The sequence below is a fragment of the Alnus glutinosa genome, chromosome 12, assembly GCF_958979055.1.
Source record: "Alnus glutinosa chromosome 12, dhAlnGlut1.1, whole genome shotgun sequence".
In the NCBI taxonomy this organism is placed as follows: domain Eukaryota; kingdom Viridiplantae; phylum Streptophyta; class Magnoliopsida; order Fagales; family Betulaceae; genus Alnus; species Alnus glutinosa.
The window spans coordinates 20,549,291-20,564,250 of NC_084897.1; the positions used below are offsets into that span (position 1 = coordinate 20,549,291).

Consider the following 14,960-nt stretch of genomic DNA (forward strand, 5'->3'; position numbering starts at 1 on the left):
ATTGCACATATCTTGAAAGTTAACTTCCAAACTGAAAAAAGGTTTATCTGTTTAATCATGCAGTTTTTAGTGAAGAAAGGCCGTGTTCTGACACCTCATGCTGATTATTGCCTTCCTGGCATAACTCGAGCAACTGTAAGTTGTGTATATTTCCTTCCTTTCTAACAATTTTTATTGTGCTCCATGAAAGTTTGAACTTCTTTCATAAAATCTCAAATAAGAAACAAATAGTTGAACCAGGTAAATTAGTGCATGAACCTTCAATTTGAGCAACTGTGAATCTAGTTAAGCTAATTTCGAGTTTGTACACAAAAGGAAATAGTTTAATTAATGTATAAGTATGGGCAAAAGTTTTTAATGCTATTGGACTCCAAATTCAGCTATTTAATTATATTCTAGGGAAAAGTATACACACCCTCTCAAACTAACACTCAATTTGCAATGTACCTCCGAACTAAAGATTGCATCCAATGTCTCCCCCAAATTACCAATAATTTGCATACAAATAACAAAAATACCCTCAACGAAAAATTATAAAAATAAATAAATGAAATGGTGACCCATGGCACTGCCGTGGGTGTTGTGAGAAAATGCACGAATCCAGTACTGGATTTTTGCAGGACCAAACATAATGACAGTCAATTTCATTGAATTTACAATCTTTACCAATGGACAGATCTAGAAATCAAAGTGGAGATTGATTTGCACTTTTCTATGAAGTCTAAGTTGACGGCTTGTTGCCACCAAAACGGAATCTAAGTTTTATGAAATCTAACTATGGAACTTGTAAACAAAGGCGCCTTACTGGATTTGCACTTCACTAATGGACAAGTCTAGAAAGCTAGAACTTAACGGCTTGTTTTGATCCACGGCCATCGTGGGTCTTTCACTGTGCTTTTTTTTTTTTTTTTTTTTTTCCTCTTTCGAATTTATAGGGGTATTTTTGTCTTATTAAAAAAATTATAGGAGCATCTTCGTCTTTTTGCTGGACAAAAGGGGTGCATTGCAAATTTTTGGTAGTTTGGAGGGACATTGGAAATTGAGTGTTAGTTTGAAGGGGGTGGGTGTACTTTTCCCTATATTCTATTCAACATATTATACTTCTTCTATAGTAAGGAACTTTGTAAGCATATGTTTGACAGTAAAAGATAAGCTTTTTGGAAATGATTCTTTATAGAATGACATGAACCGGTTTCTAAACCCCTTCCAGTTGAACCGTCCCCTTGTCTTATCCTTGCTTGCATGACGGGGTGTTAACTCATTCTTTTTTTTTTTTCTCTTTTTCCAAATATAAGAGATGCTAATCTTTTAATGTCAGTACTGCATGCGTGTTTGATTAATGAGGCATATCTTATATTTTGGCATTGGTATGACCTATTTGCTTTTTTGGGGTTGCAGGTCATGGACCTTGTGGTAAAGGAAAAGTTCGTCTTAGAGGAGCGAAATATTAGTCTATCCGAGTTCCACACTGCAGATGAGGTATAATTATTATTATTATTATTATTATTATTATTATTATTTGGGATTTCTGCTGTGAAGTAGCCCATGAAGTTTAGACTAGGAACTTTGGTAACTTAGAAAGAATTTATGGGAAGGTACATTTACATTATTAACAAAGTTCCTTAGTTTCTTACAAACCCTTGGTTTCTTACAAAGCAAAATGCACACAAGTAGATCTTTATGCAGTCTTGGTGTCAATTGCTAATGGTTCAAACCCATTAATATCTTGTTCACGATCAACTCTTTCTAGTTCAGATCTGCACTTTTACCTTTTTAGTTAACGCCAGATTGATACCCTGCAGGTATGGACGACGGGGACAATGGGAGAACTCACCCCGGTAAGTGTTTTATTTTATTTTATTTTTCTGAAATACTGAAATGTTCTTGAATAAGAACTGCTTGTAGGTCAATCACATATTACGTGATGGTATTTGGGTTCTATTTTGAACCTTTTTCATAAGTGATGGGATTCGGATGAGGTCATTTCGAACCCAACCTTTTGCCATCCATAGTTTATCTCAAGGTTTTGTAATCTAGTGTTGGCTTTGATGTATTACGTTGTTCAGGTTTGCTGGCTATGATGCTCTACAGGTTCAGATTGCTCTGTTTTGTAAATAAATTCTATTAGGGATGTAATCAAACCAAGTTAAGCTGAGTATTGGCTGTTCAAATTCAGCTCGAAAAAAATGTACGTAGAATCGAGCTCAATTCGAGCTTTAGGAACATGTTCAAACTCAGGCTTGACATAAATCAATCAAGTTGGAGCTTGACTCAAGCTTGAGCTCGAATCAGAATTGACTTTTTTTTTTTTGTTGGGCAAATTAACATTGATTCTACGCCATAAAATTGCTAAGCTGAACGCTATAAAAATTTCATAAATTACTATATATGTATTATTTTTTGCAAACTAACACGCGCACAGAATATTATTAATATTATAACATACATATTTACATCCATTAACATATATGTTAGTGTGTGTGTGTGTGTGTGTGTGTGTGTGTGTATATATATATATATATATATATGTAAATGTTAATACGTACAAACTAACATATTTTAGTTATGTATTATGTTAGTATATATTTATATGTTAGTATTTTGTTTTTAAGTTAATATTTTAGTGTATTTTTTATGTATGTAATGTGCGTGTATATTTATAAATGAATTTAACGAGCTAGTCGAGTTTTAACTGAGCTGAACCGAGTGTATCCAAGTTCGGCTCATTTTATATTCAAGCAATAACTATTGTTTGAGTTCGACTCATTTTTTAAATAAACCGAACTCAAGTCTAGCTGTTTATGAACTGTCTGGTTCATTTACAGCCCTAATTCCATTCTTAAAACAAATTGCACCAGTACCACTCACATAGTTTCAGTTTATATTTACTCTCATTGTTGAACCTTGAAAATTTGTATATTGAAAAGAAAATCATAGTAAAGCTATATGTTTGAGTTATCCAAGATAGACTTGCCACTTCATGGGCTTAGTTGTCTGGGGACCGCAAAGTCTATTTTTAGAACTTGCCTGTGGGTTGCAAAGCCAAGTGGTTATCCAAATGAATAGGCTTGGTCACAATTAGCTGATATTTATTGGACTTGGCCTTTATAGAACTTGACTCACCTGGTATGATACTGCAGAACCTAAAGAAAACTTGATAAACAAGATGGTGAGAGAACTGGAAATTTATGTTGTCTAGCTTTCTCCAGTGCCAGCTTTCTCTCAACATTAGAATGCTTTCCTCTTCATGATAAGTAATACACATGCGAAATTTCCTTTTTCAGGTGGTGAAGATTGATGGGCGCATTATTGGCAACGGACAAGTTGGGCCTGTGACTCTAAGGTTGCAAAATGCTTACAAAAACCTGACAGAAGAATCAGGAATTCCCATACCGACCTATGATAAGAGTTGATACTACGCTGCTAGAAGGTGCAACATCTCTTTCAATATTCATCTACTTGATTTATTATCTAGTTGTGGTTTGTTTGTTTTTTTTTTTTTTTTTTTTTTTTTTTTTTTTTGGTATATAATGCCAAGTAAAAACCCCTTTACTCTAGCAAATAAAACTTTTGTTTTATTAGATTTACAGAGTAGGGATCCAAGTAAAATATGAACGCGCACACACACGGATTGAGGAAACAGTAGGTGGAATAGATAATACTCATCAGCTGGTCTGAAATTTATAATCGCGGTTTTCAGTTAATTTCGACAATGTTTGTTATACTATCGACTGCAAAGTTCATAATGCCCAGTGTGTCTTTGTTCTGCATGTGAATATAAAACGAAGTGGGGTACTCATGTCCTGAAGTTAAAAGAAGCTGGAAGTTGCTACCAGAGATGTGAACAAAGATTTGAGAGCGCCAACCCATTCAAATTCTGAAAATCAGGTGCTATGTAAATAATATTTCAACTTAATATTTGAGGATACTAACATCTGCCCGTGATTAATAAAGTTTTTGCTGTATCATTGTGTATATCTGATGTTTGTTGTACTGTCTGTTACTGAATACATAGCAATTTATGGGAGCAACTATGTTTGTTGTACTGTCTACTCAAACAGGGACATGTTTTGATAGACAAATAGCAATTACATCAGCAGCACTTATCCTTAAACATGCTAACTGAAATTTGCTTTTCCAAAATTTTCAATCTCCATATTGGCAAAGTTCAGTTACAGATAGAGCTAATCTTACTCTTATGTTTTCTATAAACAATTGGACATACCTTAAGGGTTGAGGAGGTACAATCCAATATCTCTAAAGAATAAGAACAACAACTAGAGAATCTCACTCTCCAGAGAAATTATTCAGACCCAGTTTTAAAACTTATAGCAACCAGGGATGCTGGAAAGAAGACTGATTTTCCTAGGCCAGAGATCTGCTCAAGACTCAACTTTCTAATTTGGCTTGCTATATGAATAGCATTAAGAGAGAAATTCTAATGAACAATTTTATTACGACCAAGTCCAATTGATCCAAAACTATTGTAGGAAGATTTGAAAATGATGGGATTCTTTCATGGATTGCGGTCTCTTACAATTCCTTTAGAATTGCATGCAGGCCATTCATTTAGGCATTAATGAATGGCATGGATTGAGTCATATAGGCATTTAAAATGGGAAAAAAAGAAAAAAGTTAATGAGTGGCGGACCACCTCCTTGGATAGAGGGGTTGGTTGACCATCCAAAGGGAGTGAGAGTGGTTGTAGTGGGCTGACCACCCCTAAGGTAGAGACTAACCACGTCCTAATTCTCAAAGAGATGGTCGACCACCCCAATAACTTAACTTGGGATGGTTGGCCACCCAGAGAGAAAAATAAATAAATAAAAAGGTATTTAAGGTGATCAACCACTTTCAAGCAAAATATGGGAATAGTTGATCACCTATTTGGGGTAGCTAAATACCCCCTCAAAGGGTGACAAGGTGGTCTCCTCCTGACCACCTCCCTAAGGGTTGAGTGAGCCTCCATAGAATGGTCGGCCATCATCTCAAAGAGTAATGGAATACTTAGGGGTGTGCAAAACTGTACCGACCTGCTATCTCCGCCCCGATCCGAACTGCACACCATGGTTTTTACGTTGAAATATGCGGGTACGGTTTGGATTTTTGCCAAACTGTGCCGGGGGGGAGGGGGGGGGGGGGTTGTGCTTTTAAAAAATACTGGGTCTCCGCCCCACCTCGCACCACACAGAACATAAAACCTTTAAAAAAAAAAAAAAAAAAAAAAAAAAAAAAAAAAAAAAAAAAAAAAAAAAACCCATACACCTTATACCTCATCTCATTTTTTGTGCCGCTCTCGCCTCTCACTCTCTCGGTCTTCATTTTCTCTTCACCTTTTCCAACCCTTTCTCTTCAACGACTCGCAGATAGGGTTAGGGCAAACCAATATATTCATATACTGGTCAGGACCGAAGGAGGGGGAGTTGATGGCGTTGAGGGTGGTGCGTTTGGAGGAAGACAACATCGTATCAAGGGAGGACATAGAAGGATCCGGGGAATAGAAGCTCAAGAGCAAATCTCTCATTTACATGGCCTTGTCGTCCAGTGGAACGTCAACGACCGCCTGCACCAACGAGGTCGACGATAATCCAATACATTTGTAATCTTCTTATCTTTATTTCTCTATTTTTGTCTTCAATTTGGGATTTTGGATAGACTGCATAGATGTTTCATGTTTTTGTAATTTTGTCTCTTCATCTTGTTCGCCCAAACTCGCCCCGCCCTGCACGAACCCACCCTTGTACGGATTCCCCTTCTTTTATGCGGACTGCGGGTGAGAAATTCTCAAACCACAAGGGTGCGTGACGAGGGCAAAAAGGGCAAAAATTTGCCCCACCATGCCCCATGCTTACCCCTAGGAGTAGTTGGCCACGTGGTTGACAACCTCCTAAGCCTTCTTAATGTTAGGCCAAGCTTTTTTATATAATCTGTAAGAGTGGGCCGATCCGCTAGACTTGGATCTGTTTTTCTAGCCGAATCTCACAAGTAGGAAATTTTTATCGCTTCTAACCGGTACATGTAGAATCAAATGTGTACAAAATGACATTATAAAAAATAATATTTTTTTTTTTAAAAAAAAAAATATTTAAAAAAAGGAAAAAAAGAAACCCTCAAAACTTGAGATGGATGTGGTACTGGTACAGCTGCTGGGAATATACTACCTTCAAAACGAAAAAGAAAAGGTTTTGATCCACATTGTCCCAAAAACTAAGACAATATACAAAGGACCACTTGTCTATATTCTTCATTACATCAAAACAAGCAGGGTCGACTGGGAATTACAAAAAAAAAATTAAAAAAAAAAAAGAAAAAGAAAAAGAAAAAGGAACATAGAAAGGGACAAGCCCAAATTTCTCAGAGAGCATGAATCCAAAATTTCTTGTCATCTGATGACATCTATCTTCTTAGAATTACTCGAAAGAAAAGAGAAATTACGCTTTTACCTTTACACGACGAGGTTAGAGTCAATACTATTCACATTTGTGGACCAAAAACCACCTATAGCTAGAATACGGCTGACGAGGTGATTGATGAAGCCAATTATTGAAGAGTGTCACCTCACAATTCAGCTTATTCATCAAGTAAATCTTTAGGAAATCAGACATTCCTAACATTAATTTCGGGATCAAAATTCTTTTTCTATGCAGCCTAGAAAACCCAAATCGTATTTCCAGTAGATTAATTGGTAGAATATATCACATCATTATTTTCAATTATTGTTACTCCATTATATTGTTCTTTTTAATGTTCTCTGTTTTGATCAAAGGAAGCCACTGTCTTCAGCTATTTCTTTTGTGTGTGTGTGTGTGTGAGAGAGAGAGAGAGAGAGAGAAGCCTTTTGCATCTCATTTTGCTTCTTCATTTTTTCTTCTTCCGGGGGTGCTACGTGCAAGCCAATGTTTTGTTGGTGGCACTAAACATATATCGAAGTTAAAATATATGAGAAGAGTTTAGTTAGAATCCTTCAACCAAATATTCCACACTAGAAAACAATAAGGTAAGAACAGGTGTGGAGAGAGAGAGAGAGAGAGAGAGAGAGAGAGAGAGAGAGAGAGAGAGGTCAGGGGAATCTTCTAAAACGAAAGGCAGTAGAGGTTTCCAAGAATCAAGAAACGTTGTTATTTTGTTCATCTCTCTGGAGGCTTAAAAATCATATGATAACTGTGCATATGATATAAAAATCATGCAGAGAAATCTGTTATATAAAAAGAAGACCTCACATATATATATGTATATATATATACTCTCAAGGCAGGCATTGTTTAATTTTTATAACACACTATAAGACACTGGTGATCTTATAAATAACTGTGCATGGCTCGCGTTTTAAGAGGGCACTGGTCACATATAAAGTTATACAGAAGAAACCCTCTCTTTACTTCATTTCCAGTCATTCACTGACAGCGACTTATATCAATTAGTTTGGCACAAAAGCAATCAAACATAACCTAGTGTGCTTTGCTTTCACACTTTGTCCTAAAACTTTCTTTTCTTTTCTTTTCTTTTCTTTCTTTCTAATTAAATAAGAACATGGTTACAGAATATAATCATTACTACTCCTAATTCGAATGGAAGAAAGAATAGATAATCCTAAAAGCGAAAAATCAGGTAGGTTCTTTAACACAAACTAAAATAATGCGAAAATAATTACAAAAGTTGAAAAATGGGTCAAACAAGTAACCCAATCCTCTCAAGGGACCGTATAAAGAGGTTACAGAAACAAAAAGACACATATTAAAGCGAACCTAATGAACCCCCACTTGGAACAGCAACAACTACTGGAATAAGGCTAAAGCCGAAAATGCACTATTGTAGTTCGATGTAGGGACTGCAGAAAAGAGAGGAATCAACACAAATTCAGTTACAAAAGTTTCTGTGATAATATCAAGTCGCCTAAGAGTTGGGAGATAGCAACCCATAAAACAAACAAGCAGCAAAATGCAAAAAAAGCTGCAAAACACAAGGAAAATAAAAATACATGGAAAAATAAAAGACAGCCAAAAAAAGCCATGAAAGAGTAGCACCAGCGGATGGCTGGCAAACTACAGCGGCAGATGTGGCTAGAAGCCGGCCGGCAAGAGCAACCCACTCGTCGATGTGTGAAGACCATGCGCCGGCAGTGGCGACCGAAGTGAAGGGGATAGCTGCAGAAAGCCAGGAACAGCGAAGAGAGAGGGGAGGAGCTGCCACATGCGGCAAAAGTGGTCACGCGTTAAGACGTGTTGCACACACCTGGCAAGTGATGGCAGAATGATGCCGTGGTTGGTGGTGGCGGAAAGCGGAGGAGGCCAATAGCACGATGGAGTGGCGCATGATAGAGTAAGATTTCCTAAAATTAATAGATCTAATTTTGGAAAAACCAAATCTAAAAACTTCAAAAAGGGAGAGGAGCTGTGGCTGGGAGCAGATGGACGAGGCTGAAACCAGACGCTCAACTAAGGGAAAGGAGCGGAGATGAATGGAGGTGGCCGGAGGTAGAGCCACCGGATCAGAGAAAAATGAGGGAAGGAAAAGACTCCATCCCTCCTCATTCAGAACAACCGCACGACGCGGTGGAAAACCTCGTGAGGAGGTGGTGAGACTTCTACCAAGAGAAGATGTATATGATTTTGTACATCTTCTGGATGCACGAAAATTCAAGTAATAACTATGGCAATTAAGCTTAGATGATGATACTTTCGAGTCTGACCATGTGAATTTGTGTTTCCTGATCATTTGTGTTAGGTTGCATCAAACACGTATTAATCAAATTGTACTAAATTCAAACCCCACATAAGTTAATCAAACTAGGTCAAATTACACAAAAATTATTCATTCATTATTTTACATAATCACAAAGAAATTAAAAATGGGAGTAAATATGGAATCAACAATCAAGGATGTTAGGTTTTTAGCATCGGCAAATTCAATGTCAAAATATCTTTGGGTGTAAGTTTTAGATTGAAGGTTGAGTCGATGCATTTTTAGAGCAAAAAGGGTGAAAAACATAAAAACTGAAGATCTCGTTCGAATGAGACCAAGTTGGTTCGAACGAGATTATGTGAAGATCGAGTTGCAGAATGCTTCAGTAGTTATCACGGTCGCATCCCAAACAAATCGAGGATCAAAATGAGTTTCAGAGAGCTCCATTCGCAACTTCTTTTGAAGACTGTTCGAAAAAGAGGATAAAAGAATATTTCAATCGTAAGTGTTGATGTTTGAAGTAATTCGTTAGAACATCACATGTTCAAAATTGTGAAACCCAAGATCTCGTTCAAACAAGATTGTGATAGATTGTGAAAACCTAGCCTACTTAGTCTAAAAAGCTCCTTCTTTTTTTTTTCTCTCCCATTCTATATAAGTCTTACATACCACGACTTATATACACCAAGAGATAGAGACATTATTCCTTTGTTGTGAGAGAAGTTTACTATTGTTATTGAGACTAAACAAATTCTACACTTCTCCTAGTTTCTTTTTTGACATTAAACCACAGAAGAACCTAGACGACACATGCACTTTCGTGATTTGCCACTGTGTTAGAACGAATCACAACTCTATTTCTTATCTTGTCATTTGTTATCTAGTTGAACTTTATCTCTTCCTTTCTTCCCTTGATGAGCACAATTCTGTTGTTGAATGTTATCTAATAACTGTTGATCAGCGTACGTGTTTCATAATAAAACCTAAAACCATTAGAGTTGTAATTTGAAGCAAACGAGGTTTATTTGTGAAGGTAATCCGTACGTGTAACAAAGGTTGTATAAGTAAGAACAATTTATAATATAAGTCTTCTATAATGAATGAATACCTATAGAATCGACATCTCCCATCACAAGCTAGCTTTTCTTTTCTTTTTTTCTTTGGGTAGGGCTCTGATTTAACACAGAAAGTATCATTGCAGCCACAAATGTCCAAGCTAGCTAGTGGAAAAAAATTAACCAAGAGAGCATTATTATTTTTACCAGAAGCAAGTTCAAAATTGACAACCTTTGCAATTGATCGATCGTACCCATTCTCCAAACATCACATAATTGTCGATTGTCTCTTTACCAATTTACATCCCACAATATTATTCTCTGTTATTCCGTTTTCTCAAAGATACGCAAACCCCACCAGCATATCAACCTTTTTTCACATTGGGATGCAACCGTGAACTTCGTACAACGTCGATGGTCCACATGTATCTTCAAACCGCAAATGATGTCGGTTTGAAAGTCCTATACAATAATGATGCTTATCCTAGACATGCATGACTAGTATTATAAAAGGAACGAAGTTCCATGATATCTTGGTCTTTTTATCATCATATACAGGGATGTATTTTCAAAGCACTGCAAATATATAAATACTGAGACTCAGAAAAGCTAATTGTATATATATATATAATAGCTCTTCTAAAGCTGTTTAGTTATGGCAGCCTTAATTAAATCACCTTTTTTTTTTTTTTTTTTTGGTTTTCCATTGGAATTAACCATGCACGTTTTCTGACAAATTATATAATAACAATATAATCTGTGTATGGCTTCATTTATAATCATTACGCTAATAGGAATAAACTACGATAAAAAAGAAAGAAAGAATCTATAATAGTAATACGTCATATATCGATCATAATCATCGATAGTCATGTATGTACCTTTGTTGTTGGCTGCATGCTTCTGGTGATGGGTTTGCCACTTTTGGACTTGCTAGGAACGATTGGCCAGAATTAAGTAAAATAAAAATTTCTTAAAATAGATTGTCGGGCAAATAAACTGAGAAAACAATTATATGACTGACAAATTTTCCATGATTTTTGAGTTGCGGTCGGCATTGATATATATAATCCTAAACTATCTCATATATATATATATATATAATATTGTTGAATCCATATCCTTTTTATTATATATTCATCCAGAAGAGGGAAAAGATATGGGTTAAACTGACCAACCATTGTGTGGTTAAAAACTGAAAAAAAAAACAAGAGGGGATCGATCACCCAAAGAATGAAGAGGAAGAGAAAAGAAACCCAAAATAACTAGCATGGAACAATTAAGTAAACGTTAATTTCAATAATTTGAGACAACCTAAAAAGCAAGAGAAAATGGGCACATTTGGTCTACCGAGGTCAAATAGAGACAACTAAAACAAGATTTTTCAGATCAATTAACAATATGCCTCTTCTTGAATCCTACATAGCAACTGATGCACAGCTGTTGCAATCTCATCCACTGAACTCAGCTTACAATCATCCTCTACCTGCATTAATCACAACCACCACAAAAATATCACTTTTAGCTGAATAAAATTAACCCAACAAAATGTTAAATTTGTGGATAGACATAAACCCACAGTAAATTTCCACCAATTTGGCAGGATATTTGTGAGAACTGTTTCTCTTACCTTGACACTGAGAGAATAGAGCACAAATTCATCAACGGTTGTGACATTGAGGTGAAGCACTGTGAGGCGCATCGTATGCAACCCAGAGACAAGCTTAAGGAGCTGCTTTGGCCGCCTTTTCGACCTTATTTTGAGGCTTGCGTGGCTCTCCACCATCGTTACTTCTATGTCAGCAATAGCCAATTGAATCTCACCTACTTGCTCGGTACTCATGGCCACAGAATTATTATCACAGTGACTCGAACTTGTTGAGTACTGTGGAAAGGTGAAGAACTCAGAGAAGGGCAAAGATGCACCACCACCATCCGATGTTGTCTCCATTTCCTTATGAACACCAAGGAACTGTAGGCGCTGCTCAAGCTCCTTAACAAAATTAATCGCACCCCCTATAATAGATGCTTGATCACCCTGATCAAAGAAACAAAAGAAACCCATTAAAAAAAAAAAAATTGACAATTAAGCAAGAAAAAGTCTATAAAGCCAATGTATTTTGACAAATTCTATTTTCTAGCTGAAAATTAGAAGGACAGTGAAGCATCGAAGTTTAAGATTCAACCCGTGTAGCAAAAGCTCAAGCTTTACCCGGCCTGTAGGATGTCTCGGAGATCGATCTAGTCGGGGTGAAGTCCCGAATACTCCGGTGAATTATAATAATATATATATATATATAAAAAAATTAGAGAGGGACAGAGAGATACCCTTTGGACATAGGAGTCTGGCATTAAAGAACGAAGAACAGAGAGATACTCATTCATCTGCTTTCTTCGATTTCGCTCTACGGCAATGTGAGTCATTCTTTGGTTCTCAATTTCTTCTTTGTTCTTTCTACTCTTTGCCCGGCGTCTCTTCGGACGAGTAGGGATGGTTGTTGCTGAAGAATCAACTTGTTGGGATTCATTGGCGGTTTGAAAAGAAGCACTGGTGGCGTCCAAGGATGCATTGGAGTGGTGAAGCTGATTCAGATGTTGTACCATTGAGGGAGGTGAGGGACTGTAATCTCCGTAGAGGCAGTTTTCTGTTTGGTTCTCGAGAAAATCAAAGGAGCCGCCTTGTTCATCTTCTTTTTCAAGGCCAAAGTCGTAGGAGCTCCAATTCCCTCCTAACAAGTTGTAGAGATCTTTGCCACTGTAACCAAATGGGTCTTGTGGAAAAACCACAGCTTCTAGTGCCATTCTCTTTCTCTCTCTCTCTCTCTCCCTCTCTCTCTTTTTCTCACTTCCACTCACTTCCACTCACTCTAAGCTGAAGGACCCATGTGGAGGAGTTGCATAGAGACCACTTTGCCTTTTTGGTCTTCTTTGGCTGGAGAAATCGAGCTTTTTAAAGGCCTAGATGAAACAAAATCTACAGCATATTGCACGTGAAATAAAATTGAACTTATTGCTGGAGAGAAACCATCTTATGATGAAACAAAATCTACAGCATGTATTGAGAAATATGATTTTGTTCTCAAGACCCCTATATATGGGCACGTCGTAGGGTCACTTGTCACCTCATCAAGTAAATATGATAATAAGTGGTTTATAATTGTTTGAATATAAATTAAAGGATAAACATATATATATATTTACAAAAATCTTATCTTATCCATATTCACATTTTCTGAAAATGGTGAACAAATTGATGGAATATATAGTTGATTTTGAATCATTAAGAATAGAGAGACGTGCTATACATTTTTCTTTGGTACTTCTCTCATTTTTCTTTTTTAATCATTATTGAATCTGTGCAATTCATGTACGTGTAAGATAACATAGGCCCTACAGATCTAATAATAATAATTTTATAATGGAGAAAATGAATCATTTCTCGTAAGGATATTAATTTAGACATGTCATCCATATATATATAATTTTCACAAAAATAACCATATTTTCACGTTTGATTGTATCGCTCCGCCCATATTCAGAGAACTAAGCCAATAAACTAAACTTAAAAGAAATCAAGTGCAAAAGCCAAGGCATATGTACATGAAGGTTTAACTTTGCTTGGTAAAAATATATTAAATATAGCATCGATCATTAGAATGTTACTCCTTCACATAAAAGCACATAATATGGGTTTATTAAATACATAAGATATCCGTTATTTAATTTTAAAAGTCACATAATTTTTTATAATTAAGAAATTGAAAAATGTTAAAGCATCTCCCGGTGTTTTCCTGGAATGATATATATGTAATTAAAAAATTACATCTATGTCCTTTTGAATGGCATAGATGTTATTTTTTAATCAAAAAAATTACTTCTATGCCATTCCAGGAGAACACCAGAAGATACTCTAGCATCTCTCAGAATTAATCTTGTTTGTTAACTGAAAAAAACGAGGATAATATAGAAAATTAAATACCTATAAACTTTTACTCGTAGAAAAGTTTTTATTTTGTATTTTGAAACAAAAAAAAAAAAAAGAAAAAAAGAAAAATACTATCATCTATTTTGAGACATGAGAAATATTTTGTATGAAAAAATAAAAATAATGTTATTTTTCATTAATTTCTGATGTACAGATGCTTAAATTTACAGTTTCAATTCAAAATTAACAAGATGAATAAAAGAATCAAAAGAAGTAAAAGATGTACAAATGACCAAATTGTAATCATTTCAAAGTTCTTCTATTCCAAAGACCTTTTATATTTATTTTTTGTTTTCCTAAAAGATGCAGCAGTGCTTTGTCCTAGATAGCCACGTATACACTCGAGAAGGGGAAAGAAATTAAGAAAAAAATTGTACCAAAATTAACAAAAAAAAAAAAGAGAGAGAGCAGTGCAAAGGCATCAACACGAAATGAGCTTTTTGTGATCTGAGATCTACGTGCATGGAAGTAATGCTGTTCTTCCGGTACTCCTCTTTGAGCGTGAACATCAAACTCCGAGAGAGGCCACAGTTTTTGAAGGAGGGAGAGTTACGCGCCATACAAGAAACATTTTAAAAACCTTGAGATTAACAAAACAGGAGGAGGAGCTTCGTCATTTGGAAATAATACGGTCGGACGTACGAGCCATTGAGTGAGAAAAAGCTGACAATTGCAGAGATTCTCACAAAGTTTGAGAGAAAAAGCTTAACAACTTTACAAGAGAGATAGAAAGAGCTACTGAGCTACAAAGTTTGTACGTAGCTTTGGATACGCCAGACAATGTACAGAGGAATCCATGTGATGGAATACCAACTACAAAAGCTACTACTGTACTCCTTCTATTTTTTCCATAATAAATATATGTTCTCCTATCTCTGATGATCATAAACATAATGCATGTTCCTTTTCCAAGATTAGTGTAACCAGCTCCTAAAATAAGATATATATATATATATATATATATATATATATATACACATACTAGTTTTGTTGTGGTAGTACATGAATCAAAGAGTCATGCTAGATGCACCAATTAAGGAAGAACTATGTAAAATGATAGAATTGAATGATGTGCTTGACAATCCAACAAGCTAAAACTATTGTTGTACAAACACTTGGATAGGTAAGTTTTGTGAAGTGTTTCGTAGTATGAGTTTTGATTAAAAAAAAAATCAAAAATTGAAATTAATTTGGTAGGAGCCACATATTTTAAAAAAAGTATTATATATAAGGGGTTC

At 35.8% G+C, this 14,960-nt stretch overlaps 2 protein-coding genes across 3 annotated transcripts in view; one reads left to right on the forward strand and one right to left on the reverse strand.

Annotated features, from left to right (window-relative positions):
* Positions 1-3,977, forward strand: part of LOC133883016 (branched-chain-amino-acid aminotransferase-like protein 1) — a 34,545-nt gene extending 30,568 nt beyond the window's left edge. The window contains exons 16-20 of one of the 2 annotated variants that reach the window (XM_062322193.1): positions 64-135; positions 1,399-1,479; positions 1,803-1,838; positions 3,285-3,430; positions 3,583-3,762. In XM_062322193.1, the coding sequence (XP_062178177.1) occupies positions 64-135; positions 1,399-1,479; positions 1,803-1,838; positions 3,285-3,413 (318 nt within the window). In that variant the 3' untranslated portion in view covers positions 3,414-3,430; positions 3,583-3,762. Of the gene's footprint in view, positions 1-63; positions 136-1,398; positions 1,480-1,802; positions 1,839-3,284; positions 3,431-3,582; positions 3,763-3,788 lie in introns of those variants that run through there. The other variant, XM_062322192.1, reaches the window with a different exon arrangement.
* A 7,039-nt stretch (positions 3,978-11,016) lies between these two features.
* On the reverse strand, positions 11,017-12,786 carry LOC133883017 (transcription factor bHLH94-like). Its single transcript, XM_062322194.1, has 3 exons — positions 12,066-12,786; positions 11,368-11,775; positions 11,017-11,223 (listed from the first exon to the last, which is right to left on the reverse strand). Exons 1-3 carry the CDS (start codon positions 12,537-12,539, stop codon positions 11,131-11,133), a joined length of 975 nt encoding a protein of 324 aa, XP_062178178.1. The 5' UTR covers positions 12,540-12,786; the 3' UTR covers positions 11,017-11,130.
* Positions 12,787-14,960: the final 2,174 nt, after the last annotated feature.

What these genes read in the sequence shown, in the direction of transcription:
- LOC133883017 (XM_062322194.1), bottom strand. Translation starts at nt 12,539, where the DNA reads ATGGCACTAGAAGCTGTGGTTTTTCCACAAGACCCATTTGGTTACAGT. An exon ending in CAGACTCCTATGTCCAAAGG is followed by an intron (nt 11,776 to 12,065) that starts GTATCTCTCTGT and finishes TTCTTTGATCAG; the next exon opens with GGTGATCAAGCATCTATTAT. An exon ending in TCTATTCTCTCAGTGTCAAG is followed by an intron (nt 11,224 to 11,367) that starts GTAAGAGAAACA and finishes TGATTAATGCAG; the next exon opens with GTAGAGGATGATTGTAAGCT.